The following is an 18134-nucleotide window of genomic DNA, read 5'->3' as shown; positions in this document are numbered from 1 at the left end:
CATTACAGCATGGAATGGCTCACCTGGTGTCATACTCTATCAGACCAGAGCGTGGCTCGCCTTCAAACCACCTTAAGCAATACTACCATAGTTGGTTGATTATTAGTGAGTACCAATTGTGCTAAGTCCTAGAATCCAGTTGTTCTATTACTAATTATTAAAATAACATTATAGAAAGAATAACAATTTAATCCTAATGGACCTCACCATAGTCCTATTTAGGATAGGTAAAGATTGGAATAATAAGATTATTGCCCAAGGATATCAAGCAAGAAGACATTGAGAAGTATATATAATATATTAGTTACTAGTTCTATATGGGACTTACATACACACACATAGATATATATATATATATATAATCATGAAATTAATCATTATTCATTACTATGTCATTATTCATATCTAACATTCCAATTATTCTGCGTCTGACAATTCGCAGAACAGCTTCAATACAGAATCCACAGTATCCATCGCCTTGTCTTTTTTTAATGTTGGTAAATGATAAGTATGAGATGCAGATGCATCCCCTGGTACCCTGATAGCCGGAGTTGAGGGTTTGAAGAATCGCCTCAGCGCAAATGCTGAAGCACGATATGTAGCATGGTACATGTCTTTAAACCCCGTATCATCCTCCCCCTCCGCTTCTGCTTTGGTAAGTTCTCTCCCATCAAAGACATCGCCTGCAATAGGCGCATCTCTTTTTCTCAGGCCACCAGGCTGACGAAGAGTTGTATACTCAGAGTTATCATGGCTGCGGCCTTCGTTGGGTTCGTCTGCATCGTGTTTAGAGAGCGTATCATCGGAGATTGGTAGTGATGACTGATCGCGCATAGCAGGCATGGAGGATGGTAGGCACGAAGTGGTTCGTGTATTTGTCCGACGAAATCCATAAAGGCGCATACATGTAAGGATTGTACGGGTCAACAATGCCTTATTAGCAGCAGTGATATCTTCCAGGGAAATAAGATCTGGGCTCCCAGGCTTCTGATGTCGCTCTGGTGGGTGATTTAGGTCGCCAGCTCTAGAGCTTGGTAGGTCTTTATGACTTGATGTACTTAAAGCCTGAGACATCGAGGAGCTAGGCCGAGATAGCGACGGTCTCCTCGAACCTGCTCTGGCGTCTCTTGCGATCGAAGTAGCGCGCCTTCGAGCTAGACTTATATCACCAAAACTGCCGCTCAACGTTGCATTATTCTCATTTTCCCGTTTGATTTTAATGCAGGATGGAAGCTGCGGAAACTGTGGTGTGACCGATTTGTCCCTCGTGATAAAATCAGACATTGCGGCCGCTCCCTTCCTTCTAACTTTCTTATGATATTCAGCTGCAGCTTCAAACAGAGTTGCAACCCTTTTCCTCTTCGGGCTCGGGGAGCGGAAAAAATCCGGAAGAAATTCGCCTGACGGTTCATTCTCTGATGCTCCAGCTGGGTTGTATTGAGGGCTAAACGGCGGAGTAGCGAGTGCCCTGGCCTTAGTGATTATATCCGAGCAGAGGGGAATTGCATACACTCTTAGCTCGTGTGTAGCCCCCCCATCTTCGCATAGTCTATCCCCAGCAGCAGCTGAGGATGGTTGTGGGGTTGGCGGACGGATATGTTGTGAACCAGACGCTGATAAGGCACCGAATATAAGGATATCTGATATAGCATATTGTGACGAGCTGATATTTACCTCGTTGGAGGATGGTTGCTGTTCGACGCGAATGAGAATCCCCACAGGGCATTGCTGGACAGAAGTGAACGCTTCGTAATCTGTTTCTTCCGTCTGATATGTCCGTAGTAGTTTATGTTTAATCCAGCCTATCGTCCTGTGCTCGGAGCTATGAACCTCAAGGCAAGGACCAGTGAAGCAGAATATTGGGATTCGATTTGGGTTGACATAGGCGCGAAATGATAGTTTTGCATTCTTAGATAGGCCGCTCTGGCTGGTGGAATTAGGGTCGATTAGACGTATACCTGCAGCAGAGTCAGTGGAATTCACGGTGCTGCTTGAACGTTTAAGCCATTTGCCTACCTGTGAGCGGCGTGGTCGAGCCAGAGTCGATGGGACCAGACCATACCTCCATTTAAACTATACGGAGCTATAATATGCAGGAGCATGAGGTTACAGCATAACGATAGTGTATCAATTTAAATAAACCCGTGAGAAGGGCTTTTCGAGTTTAAGTGGCTTGCTGCTTATCATAAATGCCGAGCATGGATGGGAGATTATCGCGACTTCGAAAGCGCGTGTAGGCACGTGATCACCTGATATGAAAATGGATGTCCAGGCCGACATGCAGGAGAAAGTGAAGTGAAAGGAGATGTAGGAGGGAGATGTTAGAAGTGCTCAATAGGACATATCAAAATTAGTTATCATACAGCCAAAATCAAAACGTAAAAACGCCCAGGGAAATCATAAACGCGGGAGGTAAAAGCAAAAGGTGGTTTATATCTCCGCCCCGAGACCGTATAAAGGCGTATAAGGCATATAAAGGCGACTTCCAGACCCAAGCTCCGCAAGGATTCGCCGAGAACATAAAGGGCAGCGGCCAAATGCTAGCAATGACCCACGGATATACAGCCACGGACAGAGACGACAATCTACGTAGGCTTGATTGCAGGATGCTCAACGAAGAAAGCGGCTCATAAGCGAAACAGGGTATCACCATCTCATCTCATTCTAGCATGCTAAAACTCTTCTGTTTCTTGGAAGAACATCGAAAAGCTGATGATGGTTCCGTATATTAACAAGCCGCCCAAGATTGACATGATCATTGCTGGAACCTGGATTGCGCCGCTATGGGCTAATACCGCTGGGAGGGCTATTACCACAAGAAATATAATTAGTATATAAAGAGATGTTGCAATAGAATTTGGAACAGGTGCGTTGTAAGTAGTCTGGGCATTAGAAGCGTACCGATTCCCATCACCACCAAGAAGCCAGTGAACCATCGCCCAAAGTCCACCACCCCACTGCTGGAGCTTTCCATAAAGTCATCTGAGCTTGCACACCGGCTACATATCCAGTTCGGTATTGGCGCAATGACGTATGTCGCAACCACGAGGAGCGGTAGGTAGTTGTGCCATAGCGCTGCGGAGAGAATGACAAGCAGGAAGCCGATAGCGAGAACCTGGACGGCGGGTTAGCAAGAGAAGTTCATTCATAACGGAGTACCAAATGTAAATTTCGAGAAGGCCTTACAAAGGAGAGGGCGATGATGGTCTTGAGGCCAGGCATCATGGCTAGGCAGAGAGTGATAGAGAGGATGAGGGGGTTGGCTCCGGGTGCGGCGGCAGGGCACAAGCTTGGGATAGAAAACAGGCCGTCGTATCACCGTCGCATCAGCTAGACGTCGGCAGCGTAGACCTCGACGGGGAGAAGTTGAATGTCTGGCGGAATTGTCCTCTGCGTCTGCGTCTTCATCTTCGTCCTCTTCCCAGCTCCAAAATGACGATGCAGGCGCTTACATAATCCAGCCAACCCCAAGCTCTGGCGCTAACCCGAAAGGGGCTGCGAGCTACCGCGTCCTTTCATGTTGCCTTGGAGCAAAGACGAACAAGAGAAGCATCATACATACAGCATCTTCTAGACACGCTGACGGTACTGCACTCCCGCGCTGCTTCTTCGGCATACGTCTCCTCGCTGCCCGTGAACTCCGCCAGCAGCCATGTTTAGAAATAACTACGACAACGACTCCGTGACCTTGTGAGTTTGACACCGCTTGGCTGATCTAAGAGATGTGTTTGCTGACGGTGCTGGACCAGCTCGCCCCAAGGCCGGATATTTCAGGTGGAATATGCACAGGAGGCTGTAAAGCAGGGTTCGGTGGTAGTGGGCATAGTCAGCAAGACACACGCCGTCCTCGCTGCCCTCAAGGTGGGATATACCGTTTCTCCTTCTCACACGGGCATCATCTAACATGCAAGTGATATAGCGAAATGCGGAGGAGCTATCTTCATACCAAAAGAAGGTCATTGCTATTGACTCCCATATGGGAATTGCCATTGCCGGTCTTGCCTCTGATGCCCGTGTCCTGTCCAACTTTATGAAACAACAATCCCTAGCTTCTAAGATGACGTACGGCCGCCCGCTCCAAGTAGAGCGTATCGTCAGCCGAATCGGAGAACGTGCACAGACGAACACACAGCAGTACGGAAAGAGACCTTACGGTGTCGGTTTACTGGTTGCCGGTGTCGACGAGGCAGGACCCCATCTCTTCGAATTTCAGCCCTCCGGCATGACACAGGAGATGGTTGCGTGTGCAATTGGAGCCAGGAGCCAGATGGCCAGGACATATTTAGAAAGGAACTTGGATTCGTTTGCTGACTGTGGACGTGAGGCCTTGATCAACCATGCATTGAAGGCATTGAAGGAGAGCTTGTCGCAAGACCGGGAATTGACCATTGATAATACGACCGTGGGCATTGCTGGCGTGCCGAGTGCGGCTACCAATGGAAAGATTGATACCTTTAAATTATACGACGGGCCTGATGTCACGGCGTTCCTGGAGAGTGCTCATGAAGAGGCGAGCGCTGCACCGGCAGAAACCCAACCATCAGCAGAGGCAATGGAGGTAGACTCGTGATGCTAATGGACCCTCAATAGACATGGTGACTTTTGCCCTTGGGGGTAATTCCCTTTTGCTCTTTTATTTGAAGCGCTTATCCATCTTACAATGAACTCTACTACAATGAACTCTTCTACGTTAAAGCACTGCTTTTGCTAGATGGCGAACTCCCGTGTAATTCTATTCTATGATCGAAGATTTTAGTAACTGAATCACAGCCATAAATACACCAGTCTAAGCCCGTCTATTACTTGCCATTTCCTAGCTCGACCTCCCAACTTAGCCCAAACCGTCCCTGACTTAGTTTATAGCTTCTCAGCGCCTCGAGAGCATGCTCTACATCCTTACACTCAACCAAAATATCTTTGTTCATAGTGCTCACAAATCCTTGCTCGACACTCTTCTCAACCCACGAGAGAACCCCATCCCAGTACCCTTCGATGTTCAACAGGACGATGCCTCGATGGTGAATGCCCAGCTGGTTCCACGTAACCATCTCCATAGCTTCCTCAATTGTGCCAAACCCACCAGGGAGCACGAGGAATCCGCTACCAGGTCCGCCGGAAATAACTTCTCCAGCCATCATGCGCTTGCGGGTATGCATATCTGGAACGATGGTAGTAACACCATATTCCGCATTCACAAAGCTCTTCTTGTCTGCGGGCCCAACCCCGTTTGCCTCTGTAGTTTCAGTCCGCTCAGGTAGTTTACCCGCCACTTCTTCATCTGCAGCCACCCCGGGTTGTCCGGGCAATGGTTGAGCGAGAGGATTCGTTGATGCAGCAGTCAGCGTGGAGCGGTGGCCATTCTCGATCTTCACGAGAGCTGAGGGGATAATGCCGTGAACTGAATCGGGGCCTGAGAGCGAGACAAGCGTTCGAGCAATCTCGCCCATAAGGCCACTGGTGCCTCCTCCATAGACGAGCTTGACGCCTTCTTTATGGAAAAGGTGGGCGAGGGCGCGAGCAGCTTCGGTATGGGCGGGGGATTTCCCAGCGGCTGAACCGCAGCTATTACACCAGTAAGTACGAGCTTGTCATTATACCGTAGAAGGATAAATATAGACAGCATTCTAGAGAGAGGGGGAAGCCATCTAGTATACGTACAAGACGCAGACAACTGGTCGTGTTTCCTTTGAAGCTTCAGACATATTGATGGTGGCGGGGTGTAGTTAACTTGTTTAAATACGTTGACAAGGCCACAGCTTAGAATGGCCGAAGATGAAGTATATTTCTAAGGTTCCCTCTACCCAACAAGACACTGATCATGGCTAAAATAACAAAGAGAGACTCTTCAAGGAGGTTGTATCGAACTTGGTGACTAATATATTGAGTCATCCCTTTCTACGATGCAGCGAGCGCATCGTATTCGTGGCGATCGCAGGGCCTGTCATCGTGCTTGCGGCCTTCCGGTAGACTAGAATCTTACAAGGGGGTGATGCCTCAGTGGTATTCAGAAGATTCATGCTCAACTCTCTATGGAGCCGGAGTATATCATCAATCGTCGAGAGCTGCCGTAGCAGCAAGAATCCGGACGGCCGCAGGTTGTATCCCCGCCCCCAAAGCGATAGATTGCTGCGTGGAAGCGCGGTGATGGTTCACAGAATATTGGTGATAACCCTTTTCCTGCCCTTCCCTGCTCCAGCCTGGTTAGAGTCAGAAGCGCCTCCCAGAGCAGGTGAAGCCCCAGGCGTATCTGGCCCTCCTGGTCTTGGACCTGGAGTCCCTGACGGCGATCGTCCAGCGGATTTGGCTGTCGTGCCACCGCCTACAGAGTGTTCGGCGGCCGGAACCGTCAGGGAGTTATTGCTAGCATTTCCAGCGTTCTTTGAGATGATAAAGGAGCCTGGTTCACCAACAAGCGGCATCTCGTCCATATATTCATCGCCATATCGGGAAAGAAGATTAAGCGCGTCTGAAAGGTTCCTCATATCATGCGTTGCACCTGAGCCTAGTTTGGAAGGCGATGCTGAAGTCGATGTGTTCTGGGTCCCCGGCACAGGGGTAGTTTCTTTTCCAGATTGTGCAGATTGGGGAACACCAGCTTGACTTGCTTCGGTGTGTTTTGGGATAGGCGGAGTGTATGTGTGGCCATGGGATGGCGTGAAGAGTAACTGTCGTGATGCAACAGGTAGCAATTTTGTGAGAGATGTAACCGTCGAGAGCTAGTTAGAGCTGTCAGCAAGGAATTGAAACTTCTGCCAGGAGACTTCTCTCTTGGAAAGCTGGATAGAGTGCGAAAGATACCATTCTCCGTCCCACTACGCTTATCAAGGACGGCGCCATGTAAACGAAATCCCCCACAACAAAGTACGTAGCCAATATTTGGACTTCCTCCTGCATTCCTGGTAGCCTACGTCTATTCTGCTTCCTAATTACCCATATGTTCGACGGTTCTTGGGGCGCATTTCCCGCCGCTACTGCCGCCGCGGCTTCTTGTATCGGATCGTGAGCTACTATAAACTCCAACCCTTGCATAGACTTGAGTCTCCCTTCAAATGCTTCGCGAGTCTCGATAAATTGCCGAAAGTTCTCATTATGCATTGCTTGCAACGTGAGTGTAGCATTATTCGAGGTGGAGTCGAAGAAGGGAGATTCGGCAAAGTAAAACAAAACTACAAGCATCAAGGGCATATTGTTAGTTAGGCTTGATCTAGGCCACTGGTATATGTATAAATAGCGCCTGTATAGAGACTAATTCTTACTGTTATTGGAGTGGATGAAACCGCCCATCAACTGGACGTGCTGAGGAGACCGCCATGTTATTTCCTCCAAAACAACATCGGATGAGCTATCCATTGTGATGACTTGGAAGGGAGCCAAGCGTCATGCATCATCCACCAACCCCTTCACACGGAGGCCGAGAGAGTAAGCTGACGTGCTGAGCAAGAGGACACAGGTTTGTTATCATGAAGCTTGGAGATGGCTAATTAACATTACTTTGGCTAAAGTTGCCCTTTGTTTGCACTGTTTGCATCATGATGTCACTTTTCTTGACTGCCATTTTGAGCCTCAAGCAAAAATCCTTAAGCTCGTCTACTTATGAGAAAAGTCTTGAAAGAAGAAAATAGTGTTTAAATACACCCATGATTCGCATTCACCGCCGTATTGTAGTCGCCGGAACTTGTCCTTTTTCCCAGCCGTGTTCCCATATTAATATTACGACCTGTATTCCAATTTGCCCTGTCCCAGCTAAGTCGTTAATCATACAAGAGATAAGAAATGTGTCGTAGAGAAGTGGAGGGAAAAAGGAAATATTAAAAGAAAATATTTGACACATAGCCTGTGAGAGTTTAAAATGGAGTAGATCTTTGGAACTTGTCAACCTCGTTCAGGCACGCCATGGCAGCTATCCACGGAAAACTGAGCAGCTTATCTTGGTTTGAGGTCTGGATTCCTGGCTTCTGCGATAAGCTGTTTTCATTTATGGATACCCAAAAACATGCAATCGAGCGCTCGAGAGCCTCTGTCCCGCCAGATTCCGTATCTCGGATCCTGGACAGAGTGAAATCGACGAGACGATTGTATGCTGATAAGGAAGAAAGAGTTAGCATTTATGTTATTTTCAGCGTTCGGGGGGTACCAACTGTCTCGCATCTCCTTTGAAATTTCCTTATCTCTCCGGCGCTGCTTGTGTCCGTGGCCAAGAATTGTGCCAACAAAGATTTCATACTCCGTGATAGAGCTCTTCCATGGAGTCGCTGAGTATTGCCGCATTAGCTCTCTAAGTTGATCCTCGTAACTACCGGGACAGTTACAACAGGTCAGCAGTGGTTAACCATGAATATAATAATGAGAGAGAGAAAGGACGGGGCAATTCGTACATTTCTTTTATGTCCTTGCAGATTCCTGTGAGATGGCTCCAGAAAAACCCATCCATTTCCTTCTGTACGTATTTCCAAACCATCTGCAGTGCGCTCTTACGATTGCTATTGTCGACAGTCCCTACATCTCGTAGCTTTCGGAGGAAGCTCTGCTCATCAATAGAACGATAGAGTTGGCCAAGAATATTATGGCTCTTGTAGTATAGGGTTCTTGGGCGGTCGTTGTCATCGTCGTCCTCGAGAATTTTCTCTGAAGCGGTTATGATATCTTCAATGCTGTCAGATATATGAAACCGTGGGCTGGGAGCCATAAAATCTGGACGATATCTTGGGGCCCTGGGAATGCTCTGGACATTGACCTGTGTACTATATGAGCGGATATGATAGAGAGAAATGTAGGGGTTTATGTAGACGTACTGGTATTCCACTCTTAGAGTAATCAACCGCAACAGAATGCAATTCAGAGAGCTTTAAGCAATCTTTGTCTCTAGTCCCGAGTTGTGACTGATCCGCAATAGCTTGGTGGGCAGTTGCAATGCGGCCTAATTGATCCTGCTGCATAAAAGTCACAAAGAAATCGATGATATCATTGCTTTCGACCTTTCTATCCAATTCTCTGGCTTTGACTAGCGGATAGTCGGCCGGTGAGCAAGTTCCCCGAGGGATCAAGCTGCTATCATAAATAATGTTGTAAAGGTCACCGTCGAGATCTCCACCGCTTAACATACTGGGAAGATCACGAGCTCCATGCTGGCTAAATGCAACACAGTTATGCAACTTGCGAAGTGGCGAATTGGCTGGAACGTCGACAGCATTCACAAGCTGGATATCGCCGGGGTGCAGTGCTGGTGATCGCGTAATAACTATATTATTACGAACAAGAATCTCCCGGCGGCCATTTTCTGCTAGATATGCACAATAGATCTCATTTTTCCCTAGATATCCTGTTTCATCCATGATTCCGTAAAGCGTGATAGCATTGGGAACACGAATTCTAGCGCGATACTTCAGGTCACGAAGTTTTAGTAGAGTTGTCAATTCCATTACCCGATGCAAAAAAGGGTCATGAGTATAGCGTATTCCCAGCCCCTTTAAAATGGCCAGTAGCCATGGCAACCGAAGTGATTTTGGCACAGGTGACTCTTCAAGGAATTGTGCTGCTTTTTCTGTAGATTCGAATGTCGAATAGAGTGAGTCTATTTCGTCCTTCTGCAGTTGGCGGAAAGCAGCAAACGGGACCCCTAGGTCCTCTAAGATTTTGATAATCTGGCTGTTGAGGTAAAATGGCAGTGCCCTAATACCAGCTCCACAGATTTCAATGTTATATGAATCGTCTGTGGGAAATTTTACCATAGATTCTCTCAGCATCAGGAATTCTCCTTGCTTTGTGGTGTCGAGTGAAACCATCCCTTTAGCCCCTGAAGAAAAAGTCAGTAAGTCTACCACTGTAACAACGGTGCTACATTTAATTTTTATAGATCGCGATGTACAAGAATACCGTATTAATATAAGGGGAGGTTGGGGACTAACCGGCAATTCTTATCTGGAAAACTGTCGGCTTCACCTTTTCTCGAAGAGCATATTCATCCCAAATCTTGTACATCAGCTCACGGGAGATCACTCCAACCCCGTCGCTAAAAACGCGTCCATTCCTTGTCACATCTGGCGCTCTCATCCATACGGCATCCTTAGAGACTGAAATGGAGGTAAGAGTATCAGAGAATGCTTGTCCAATTCTAGCCGCCTGTTTTGAAGGAGAACGTATATGATCAAAGTGGCCCAGGTTGCTGATTATAGTAGTAGCATCGAGATACTCTCCTTCCGCTGTAGTAAATGGTGCAGCAAACCAGCATGTCTGTGACCGCAAAGAAGAGTGCGAGAATCCGAGGAATTTGAAATTACGGCCAGCAATCTCAATTCCACGTTTCATAACGCCAGCAAATCTGTTATGGAAGATCGACTCGAGATTCGCATTTGGATCAAAAAACACAGGATCACCGGTTTCATCCAGGAATTCAACACGTAGGAAGTGATCAATGTTGTCAGCGTATTTGCGCAAGATTCTGTTCTTCGCTTCTGCATACGGTCCAAAGAGATAAACTCCGCAGGGAGTAACCATTGCTCGATGTACTGAAACATTATTTCGGTGTATGAGATTAAAATCCGAATCACTTCCGTTGTGTAAAATGGAGTCGATAGTGTCTTCCAATGCTTCAGTAATTGCTTCAATCCCAACTTCACTCGGCAGTACACCGGGAGCAGGGAACGGCAAGTCTCGGCTCAGGCGCGTAAGTGCTTGAACGATGGTATTAGGATCATGTTGTAGGTGAAGTCGATGGACTACGGGGAACAGGAGTGATGCCCGGTCTAGCGAAAGCACTCCGTTCCATACTAGCCTCTGTAATTGAAATTTGACACGATACCCGAAGGGCATCCTCCCTAGGTATCTCTCGAGTTCCTTTTCTAGAACAGCGTAAGATGTTCGGGGAGAGACACATAAATCAGACCACGTATTCATCTTGGGCATACTCCGATCATTTCCTAGGTTGCGCACCACACCGGTATCCCGAGGGTCTTGAAGGACGAATCGATAGGTAAAAAACCTAGCAGAAACTCTCTCGTGTCCGTCTAAAAGAAACCCGACTCTTCTTTTAGCAGGTGGTGGTCGCCCATTTCTCTTGAATAGCATCGCCATTTGCACTTTCATTTGCTCTATAGGATCGGAAATGTAGAATCTAGGAGCCACGTAGGTCGTAATTGTAACAGACGGTGTCCCAAATGCTCCCACATAAATAGAGTCAACAATATTCCTATATGGGATCTCAACGGAGAAATGCGTTGAAGTCTGAATATCTGTAAAAGTGGCATCGAACATCGTCTTCCCAAGGGTGATGGACCCGCGGTATGGCAGCCGAAAATATTCAACAAAGACTGGCCGATTTTGGCGGTAGTCCCACGACCCGCACGACATCATAGTGACAAGGAATCGTCTAACCCTATGAACTTCCCCTGTAATCGATCTTGGAGCGGCCGTGAACCGTGCCGCACGATTCGATTCCTCTTCTTCCAACAGAGACTGTACAAGCAACTGGTGGGGTGTATTATAACTTTTCGACACTTGGATAGGGAAACCGAACAACTTGAGAGTGACGTTAGGATAAAATGGCTTGGATGCACCATGCGTAGCCTTTCCCCGGTATTCGTATGCATCGAGTACGCGCTGGCCCTTTTGCACGTCTGCGACTGTAATTCTGGCATTCTTCCTGCCCACTTTTTGGCAATCGTAGACAGATATCTGAAAGCGCTCTAGGATAGGTTTGAGCTCTTTCCTCAAGTGTTTCTCCGAAACCTGCTCGGGGATGCCGCGGCAGAAGATCTCCATCATTAACTAGCTGTGGATTAAGCGGCTAGTGCGTATAAGCCGTGTTGAATAAATCGGGCTTGGTTGTATGAAATGTCAAGGGTGAGGCGGGGTGCTGCAGCCTTGGAGAATTGTCAAGGAACGGCTGAGTGGAATGAAATCTCACTTGTAGCAGGGACAAACTGGATGCTTGATAGTCCCTGGCGATGTAGACTGTTAATCAGAGACCAGTGGGCTCGAGAATTCCCCTTCACTGCCTCCAGCACATCGTGTTATCAACTTATCTCCAGACCAGCACGCATTGTCGACCAGCTAATGACTGGGATAGGTTGGTATTGCCAAAGATATCGCAGCTCCCTAGATATTGGTAGATGTATCAGATAGAATGCAAGCTAAGAAGTGGGATGTAAGAAAAAGGAAAAAGAAGATCAGTGAATGTGCATGGTGTTCTTTCTTTGTGCCTGTAGATGGAGGAGTGTGGTCGTAGGATGGAATTTCCCGTTTCCAGCGCGGCAGTGAGACTATAAAGGCAACTCTAACTTCGAACTGCTCTTGGGAACATTCCACCTACACCAAATTTCTTACTACATAGAACAGGATGCTGTTATCAGCCAATATTCATAGCCGGCTGAAGTAGAGATATTCAGGTGATCTTAAGCAGTCTCTTATTCTATTCATCGACGGGTTATTATTCTGGAGCCTGGATCTCCCGTCCAGCCAGCACTCATGGACCCCGTGGAAGCCTCCCTAAGACCACAATTGTAACTTCACTCTGCGGTATGCCTCAGGTACTATTTTTGTAGCATTCTGATTCTAACTCATGGTTATGGTAGAAATTGCAGAGATCAGGGTTTCTACCTCCTTTTGTCAGCTTCTTTCTTTCACCACGTTGCAGAGCAGCCACGGCCGACAGAACGTCCATAAGAAAAGCTCTAGGATAGTCACCCCCTTCCGGTTTGATAAAGGTGCCACGTAAGACACGCGATGCGTATAGGTCGACTATGAGAAGCTTGAGCTTAGAATGTCTCGGCTCAGGTTGGTAGAGATAAAGAATTGCTTTCGCGCCTGGCAGGCAATCACCGTCGAGTGCCCCCTTTGTAACACTCGGTCAACGATGGCGTCCTGAAAGTCACGATCGTCGAATATATCTCCTGTATACGCTCTCACCAACAGCCTTGATTCGTGGCCGTTGGCTTGTTCTTCGTCGGTGCAGGGGGATATAGCCCGTTTATAGACCCAATTCAAGTAAAGCTGAACAACCTCGTTATCCTCCTCTGCGAATTTAAAGGCAGCAATCTCCCGACCCTTATCGGTATCAAGCATCGAACGAAAAAATCGTGAAGACTTCTTGATTAAGTCTTGGTGGACAACGAATGAATCCTCTCCAACGTCAATCTCAATCGTCTTTCCATTAAAGCTAGCCACCTTTTTTTTTTAGCAATTATCATAAACGCATGTCAAAAAGCCTGATATCAGTACCTGGTCATTCGTTCCTTTTCGACGCGATTATTCCCAGACGCCATAGGGTAAAAATTGACGTCTAGTAACGCGTTGAGTTGCAATGAAGCGGGCTTGTAACCTTTACGCCCTCTGGATTTATGGGTGAGTCCCGCGTGGGATACATATGGTAGCGGAGTGAGAGACCTGATCGAATCCAACCATGCATAACACTGATAGTAACACATGTTGAAGAAGTGTGTATCTTTCACTGGTTATGGCGGTTTTGTCACTTCAATACTGAAGACAAGGCAGATAATGCCGCCTTTGCCTCTGTCTTACATTATATCAGTGTGGTCACTCCTCAAACATGATAGATTCAAACATGTCTAGTCAGACCTACAAGATAACAGTATCATCTTGGTAAAATAGCAAAATAGATCCTCAAGACTTTGGTCAAAAGATCACCTTTGGCTAAGGGGAATCCGTAAAATCAGACTTGATCTACTCTTGGTGACCCGTGGTCAGTACAACCCGTCTCTGGCCTCACGCTGGCCAAAAAAAGAATTTGGTACTCTCTTCCGGACTATCCAGGCCGTCTCTGAATTCGCTCAAACAAGTGATGGCCTAGATTTTCCCATACCCAAGTGAGGTGTCCAGGTATAGCAATCAAATTTTTCTACTATCTCATCAATTCCCTCGGTTTTAAGGAGTGGAGGTCCGAAATACTATAGGTTCAGGCTGGTATTTCCCATCCAGGCATAGTAAAGGCCAAGCCAGCGCGTTAAGCCACATCTATACATAGTAGCATCGTACTAATATGAATTTCTCCGTATGAAGTCAGCCGGTGCAAGCCATGTTCATCATGCACATATCTCCTCGGACAGGGCTGCGAGCTATCTGTTGCACCATTACGGACCTGTATAGGGCGTCATGGCAGGAATGTGTGCAGCCTCCACAGTCGACGTGACGCTTCTGCGAATTGCGTGATTCTTTAAACGAAGAGTGGAATAAACCGTAATAGATTGAGCGTTGAAGAGTATCCAGAGCGTTTCTTCAACTCTAAATCTCCGCTTCTCCGCATGATTCTAGCGCAGAAAAAAAGAACTCGCTCCGCCCATGGAAGGTGAAGGAACTTTTCGGACTGCTGAGGAGACCTGGGTCGACGCTGACCGTAGAGTGCCTAGCTAATGAGACTAAGCAAACCTTACGCCTTCGTCGACAAGGGCAAGATAAATTATAATCCCGTCGAGCTATCGACCCTGGACCTTGTTTGAGCAGTCGAGCTGGGGCCTCTCCGGTGAACAGAAAGACAGAAAACTCTCGGAAAAAAAATATTGCCATGCATCCGGAAGACAAATGGCATGCCAACTGAGGGGTGGCCTGGCCTATATATGAGGGCGGTTAATGGAGACCGTAAGATATCCAACGGGGCATGCAACCAGAGCAGGGTATATTCTCCGCACCAGCCATCAACATAAGTACATACAGCGTACCCGGGGTGTTCTCGCCCTCGAGCCGGTGGGTTGCTCGATCCTGGTAACTATATGGCATGTCCATTCGTCGTCCACAAGGTGCAGATGGATCCTGCAGATGCTCGCAGCGAAATGACAGGCATCAAGCAAGCGAAAGCACCCCGGAGAATGAGTTTGATTAACCCCACGATCGGTCTTCTAGCAAGCGTTATTATTATTGAGTTCGTGATGGTGGAGAAATGCCCGTCATCTCGCAGGGATATGGGATATCTCGACGCAGTATAACTCTCTGCTGGTTGATTCTCCGGATATTGCGTTTGGTTGGCCCTCCTCGGCTCCAGAAACACCGCTGTTCACGTGCCAGGAACCGGCTGAGGTTAATTCGACGCCCGCGATAAAACTTCCACTCGGTCCTGTCTTCTCTCTATATCCGGGCTCTGCTCGAGTTACATTGCGGTTGAGACATCTTGGATATGGGTGGAGAACACGAGCTTGTAATTGCTTGTTAGCACCAAGCTATTTGGCAGCAATGCTTGACCAATCTCGCTATCTCGCGACGGGGATGCAACCGTGACAGGGGGCTTGGTCCGTATACTTATCTCCATCCCGGGCTCGCTCCCATGGTCCATGCAATTATACGTCGCTCACATACGGCACAGCTCACGACTCCGTAAACCCTCGAGAGCTTTGCCACCGACCCCAGCGTCGGTCTCCATGGCGACCAGGTTGGAGCCAGCACACCAGATGTGTCTTTCACGTCATCGGTTGAGGTGCCCATGTCACCGCGCGATCTACCAATCATGCACGATACAACAACTGCTGGCAGATCGCCGCTACTCCAAGCTACTCCAAGCTATTCCAATGGAGGCGTCTCTCCCAAAATTTCCGCCGTGTCGATCATCCCTAGCCCCTGAATCTTGCCTGTTCTCCCTCGGCAACAAGATGAGGCCAATTGTCGATTGGTTCTGCGCGCCAGGACCTGTTCTGCGGGCCCTGCTACGATCCTGGTCATCTGTTCCTTCGAATGAGGGACTTTGCTCCGGAAAGTACATATATCTTGCCAGGGTCAGCCCGTTGTCAACTTACGATACGCTTCTCCAGGACCCGCAACACCCGGGGAAATACTTATATGTGCAAGGATTTGACCCCATGCACATCGTGTTGCTCTCCTCCACTTTCACAATTAGTTCTAGAACAGAAGCTACCTGCTAAACGAGCTTCCCTTCTCGTCACGCAGCGGGCAGCACCGGGAAATTATTGAGCTACGCCGTACATCGAGCATATATATATATTTACTGGTGCAGTATCCCTCGCAAACCTGAGAGTGACAGTCGCAGCTGCAGAAGACATCGGCAACGGGAACAGCTCTCCTTTGCCTTTCCCAATCATGGTTTCTTTCACTCTACGGGCCATTGGTGCCTGCCTGGTTGGTCTTCCAGCTTTGATCACCGCTGCTCCGACCTCACACGTCGCCGGCAGCTTCCAGGTCGTTGAACAGCTCCATGAAGTTCCTCAGGGATGGGTTCAGGGTGTCGCTCCAGCTCCCACCACCCCCCTGAAGTTCAAGCTTGCCCTCCAGCAGGATAAGGCTTCCGACTTCGAACAGCATGTCATGGACATCTCCAACCCCAAGCATGCTCGTTACGGCAAACACATGACTCGCGCTGAGGTCGACGCTTTCCTCCAGCCCCCAGCCCATATGACTGACGCCGTTTACAGCTGGTTGGCTGCTGAGGGTATCTCCAAGCCCTCCGTCAAGGTCAACACCGACTGGTTCACCTTCACCACCACCGTCGAGAAAGCCGAGAAGATGTTGAATACCCGCTTCTACAAATTCAAGAACACCGTCGATGGCAGCCAAGTGATCCGTACTCTGCAGTATTCCGTCTCCGACTCCGTCGCTCCATACATCCACATGATCCAGCCAACCACCAAGTTCAGTGCTCCTCGCCCAGAGTTGAGCAGCGTTTTCACCTCTGAGCTCAAAATCACCTCCGCTCAAGATGTCGACTGCAATGTCACCATTACCCCAGACTGTATCCGAGACCTTTACAAGATGGGCAAGACTTTTGCTAAGCCAGACCCACGAAACAGACTTGGTATTTCTGGATACCTCGAGCAGTACGGCAGACTCGAGGACTTCAGCACCTTCATTGATATGTTCGTTCCTTCCTTGAAGGGAACTACCTTCGACTTCAAGTCCATCAATGGCGGACAAAACCCACAAAACTCTTCCCTTGACAGCGTTGAGGCGAGTTTGGATGTCGACTACGCTATCGGTTTGTCCGGTGCTCTCTCCACCTACTATGGCACCGCCGGACGAGGACAGCTGATCCCAGATCTCGACCAACCCAATGCCACCGACAACAACAACGAGCCCTACCTCGACCAGCTCCACTACCTGCTCGAACTCTCTGATGAGGATCTCCCAGCCGTTCTGTCCACCTCCTACGGCGAGAACGAGCAGAGTGTTCCCAAGAAATACACCGATTCTGCCTGCCACTTGTTTGCCCGTCTCGGTGCCCGAGGTGTCTCCGTTATCTTCAGCAGTGGTGACACTGGTGTCGGCAGCGCTTGCCAGAGCAACGATGGCAAGAAGACCACCAAGTTCAACCCCATTTTCCCCGCTGCTTGCCCATGGGTGACCTCCGTAGGTGGTACCCACCAGATCAACCCTGAAGTCGCCATTCACTTCTCATCTGGTGGCTTCTCTGAACGTTTTGCTCGCCCTTGGTACCAGGAGTACGATGTTAGAAACTATCTCCACAAGGAGCTCGCCCCTGGAAAGTGGCAGGGCATGTACAACCCCCAGGGACGTGGTTTCCCTGATGTCTCTGCTCAGTCATACAAGTTCGCTACCCGCGACCACGGAAGGACTATTGGTGTCTCTGGAACTAGGTAAGCTTCTACCCAACTCGTAATTTATAGCGAAACAACGCACCTTTCCGTTCCATAACTAACTTTAACTTGCAGTGCCTCCGCTCCTCTCTTTGCTGGTGTCGTCTCTATCCTCAACTCCGTCCGTCTCGCCCACAACAAGCCAAAACTCGGCTTCTTGAACCCATGGCTTTACACTGTCGGCCGTGGCGGATTCACCGACATTGTCCACGGTGGATCCGACGGCTGCACTGGAACTGACCAGTACAGCCATCTTCCTACCCCATTCGTCCCAGGCGCTAGCTGGAATGCCACCCGCGGTTGGGATCCAGTTACTGGGCTGGGAACTCCAAACTTTGAGAAACTCTCCAAGTTGGCCCTCCTATTTTAAGGCACCAGCAGGAGCCTCGTTTATCTATATATGAATGATATCTATCGAGAAATTTTGATGTATTACGGAATATAGATAAAACTTTGTAGACATGTTATATGAACCATCTTTTTTTTCTGTCCTAGTGATACTGCGCTTTTTAGCTGGTCCTTTCTAAAAGGAAAAAACCATGTCTGGATGTAAACATAAACCTATGCAAAGAGGCGTTTGTTTATAAT

General features: G+C 48.3%; 7 protein-coding genes across 7 annotated transcripts; 2 read left to right on the top strand and 5 right to left on the bottom strand.

Annotated features, from left to right (window-relative positions):
- Positions 1 to 417: 417 nt before the first annotated feature.
- On the bottom strand, positions 418 to 2068 carry GIQ15_03049 (uncharacterized protein; the record flags this gene model as incomplete). The annotated part of the gene is made up of 3 exons (XM_033550466.1): positions 418 to 1767; positions 1831 to 1958; positions 2017 to 2068. The coding sequence occupies 3 exons, from the start codon at positions 2066 to 2068 to the stop codon at positions 418 to 420; spliced, it is 1530 nt and encodes a 509-aa protein (XP_033407627.1).
- A 604-nt stretch (positions 2069 to 2672) lies between these two features.
- On the bottom strand, positions 2673 to 3225 carry GIQ15_03048 (vacuolar protein sorting 55 superfamily protein; the record flags this gene model as incomplete). Its single annotated transcript, XM_033550465.1, has 3 exons — positions 2673 to 2806; positions 2902 to 3115; positions 3187 to 3225. The coding sequence occupies 3 exons, from the start codon at positions 3223 to 3225 to the stop codon at positions 2673 to 2675; spliced, it is 387 nt and encodes a 128-aa protein (XP_033407626.1).
- Positions 3226 to 3652: 427 nt separating this feature from the next.
- On the top strand, positions 3653 to 4570 carry GIQ15_03047 (proteasome subunit alpha; the record flags this gene model as incomplete). The annotated part of the gene is made up of 3 exons (XM_033550464.1): positions 3653 to 3690; positions 3750 to 3861; positions 3920 to 4570. 3 exons carry the CDS (start codon positions 3653 to 3655, stop codon positions 4568 to 4570), a joined length of 801 nt encoding a protein of 266 aa, XP_033407625.1.
- Positions 4571 to 4799: 229 nt separating this feature from the next.
- Positions 4800 to 5702, bottom strand: GIQ15_03046 (lysine decarboxylase-like protein; the record flags this gene model as incomplete). The annotated part of the gene is made up of 2 exons (XM_033550463.1): positions 4800 to 5562; positions 5659 to 5702. 2 exons carry the CDS (start codon positions 5700 to 5702, stop codon positions 4800 to 4802), a joined length of 807 nt encoding a protein of 268 aa, XP_033407624.1.
- A 447-nt stretch (positions 5703 to 6149) lies between these two features.
- On the bottom strand, positions 6150 to 7350 carry GIQ15_03045 (mediator of RNA polymerase II transcription subunit 6; the record flags this gene model as incomplete). The annotated part of the gene is made up of 3 exons (XM_033550462.1): positions 6150 to 6716; positions 6931 to 7166; positions 7257 to 7350. 3 exons carry the CDS (start codon positions 7348 to 7350, stop codon positions 6150 to 6152), a joined length of 897 nt encoding a protein of 298 aa, XP_033407623.1.
- A 494-nt stretch (positions 7351 to 7844) lies between these two features.
- On the bottom strand, positions 7845 to 11760 carry GIQ15_03044 (RNA-dependent RNA polymerase; the record flags this gene model as incomplete). Its single annotated transcript, XM_033550461.1, has 5 exons — positions 7845 to 8080; positions 8139 to 8293; positions 8376 to 8734; positions 8793 to 9793; positions 9906 to 11760. 5 exons carry the CDS (start codon positions 11758 to 11760, stop codon positions 7845 to 7847), a joined length of 3606 nt encoding a protein of 1201 aa, XP_033407622.1.
- A 4275-nt stretch (positions 11761 to 16035) lies between these two features.
- On the top strand, positions 16036 to 17916 carry GIQ15_03043 (putative serine protease; the record flags this gene model as incomplete). The annotated part of the gene is made up of 2 exons (XM_033550460.1): positions 16036 to 17546; positions 17622 to 17916. 2 exons carry the CDS (start codon positions 16036 to 16038, stop codon positions 17914 to 17916), a joined length of 1806 nt encoding a protein of 601 aa, XP_033407621.1.
- Between the last annotated feature and the right edge of the window lie 218 nt (positions 17917 to 18134).

The sequence above is a fragment of the Arthroderma uncinatum genome (assembly GCF_011692745.1).
Source record: "Arthroderma uncinatum strain CBS 119779 chromosome Unknown scaffold2, whole genome shotgun sequence".
NCBI lineage: Eukaryota > Fungi > Ascomycota > Eurotiomycetes > Onygenales > Arthrodermataceae > Arthroderma > Arthroderma uncinatum.
This window is presented reverse-complemented; position numbering and strand designations above follow the sequence as displayed.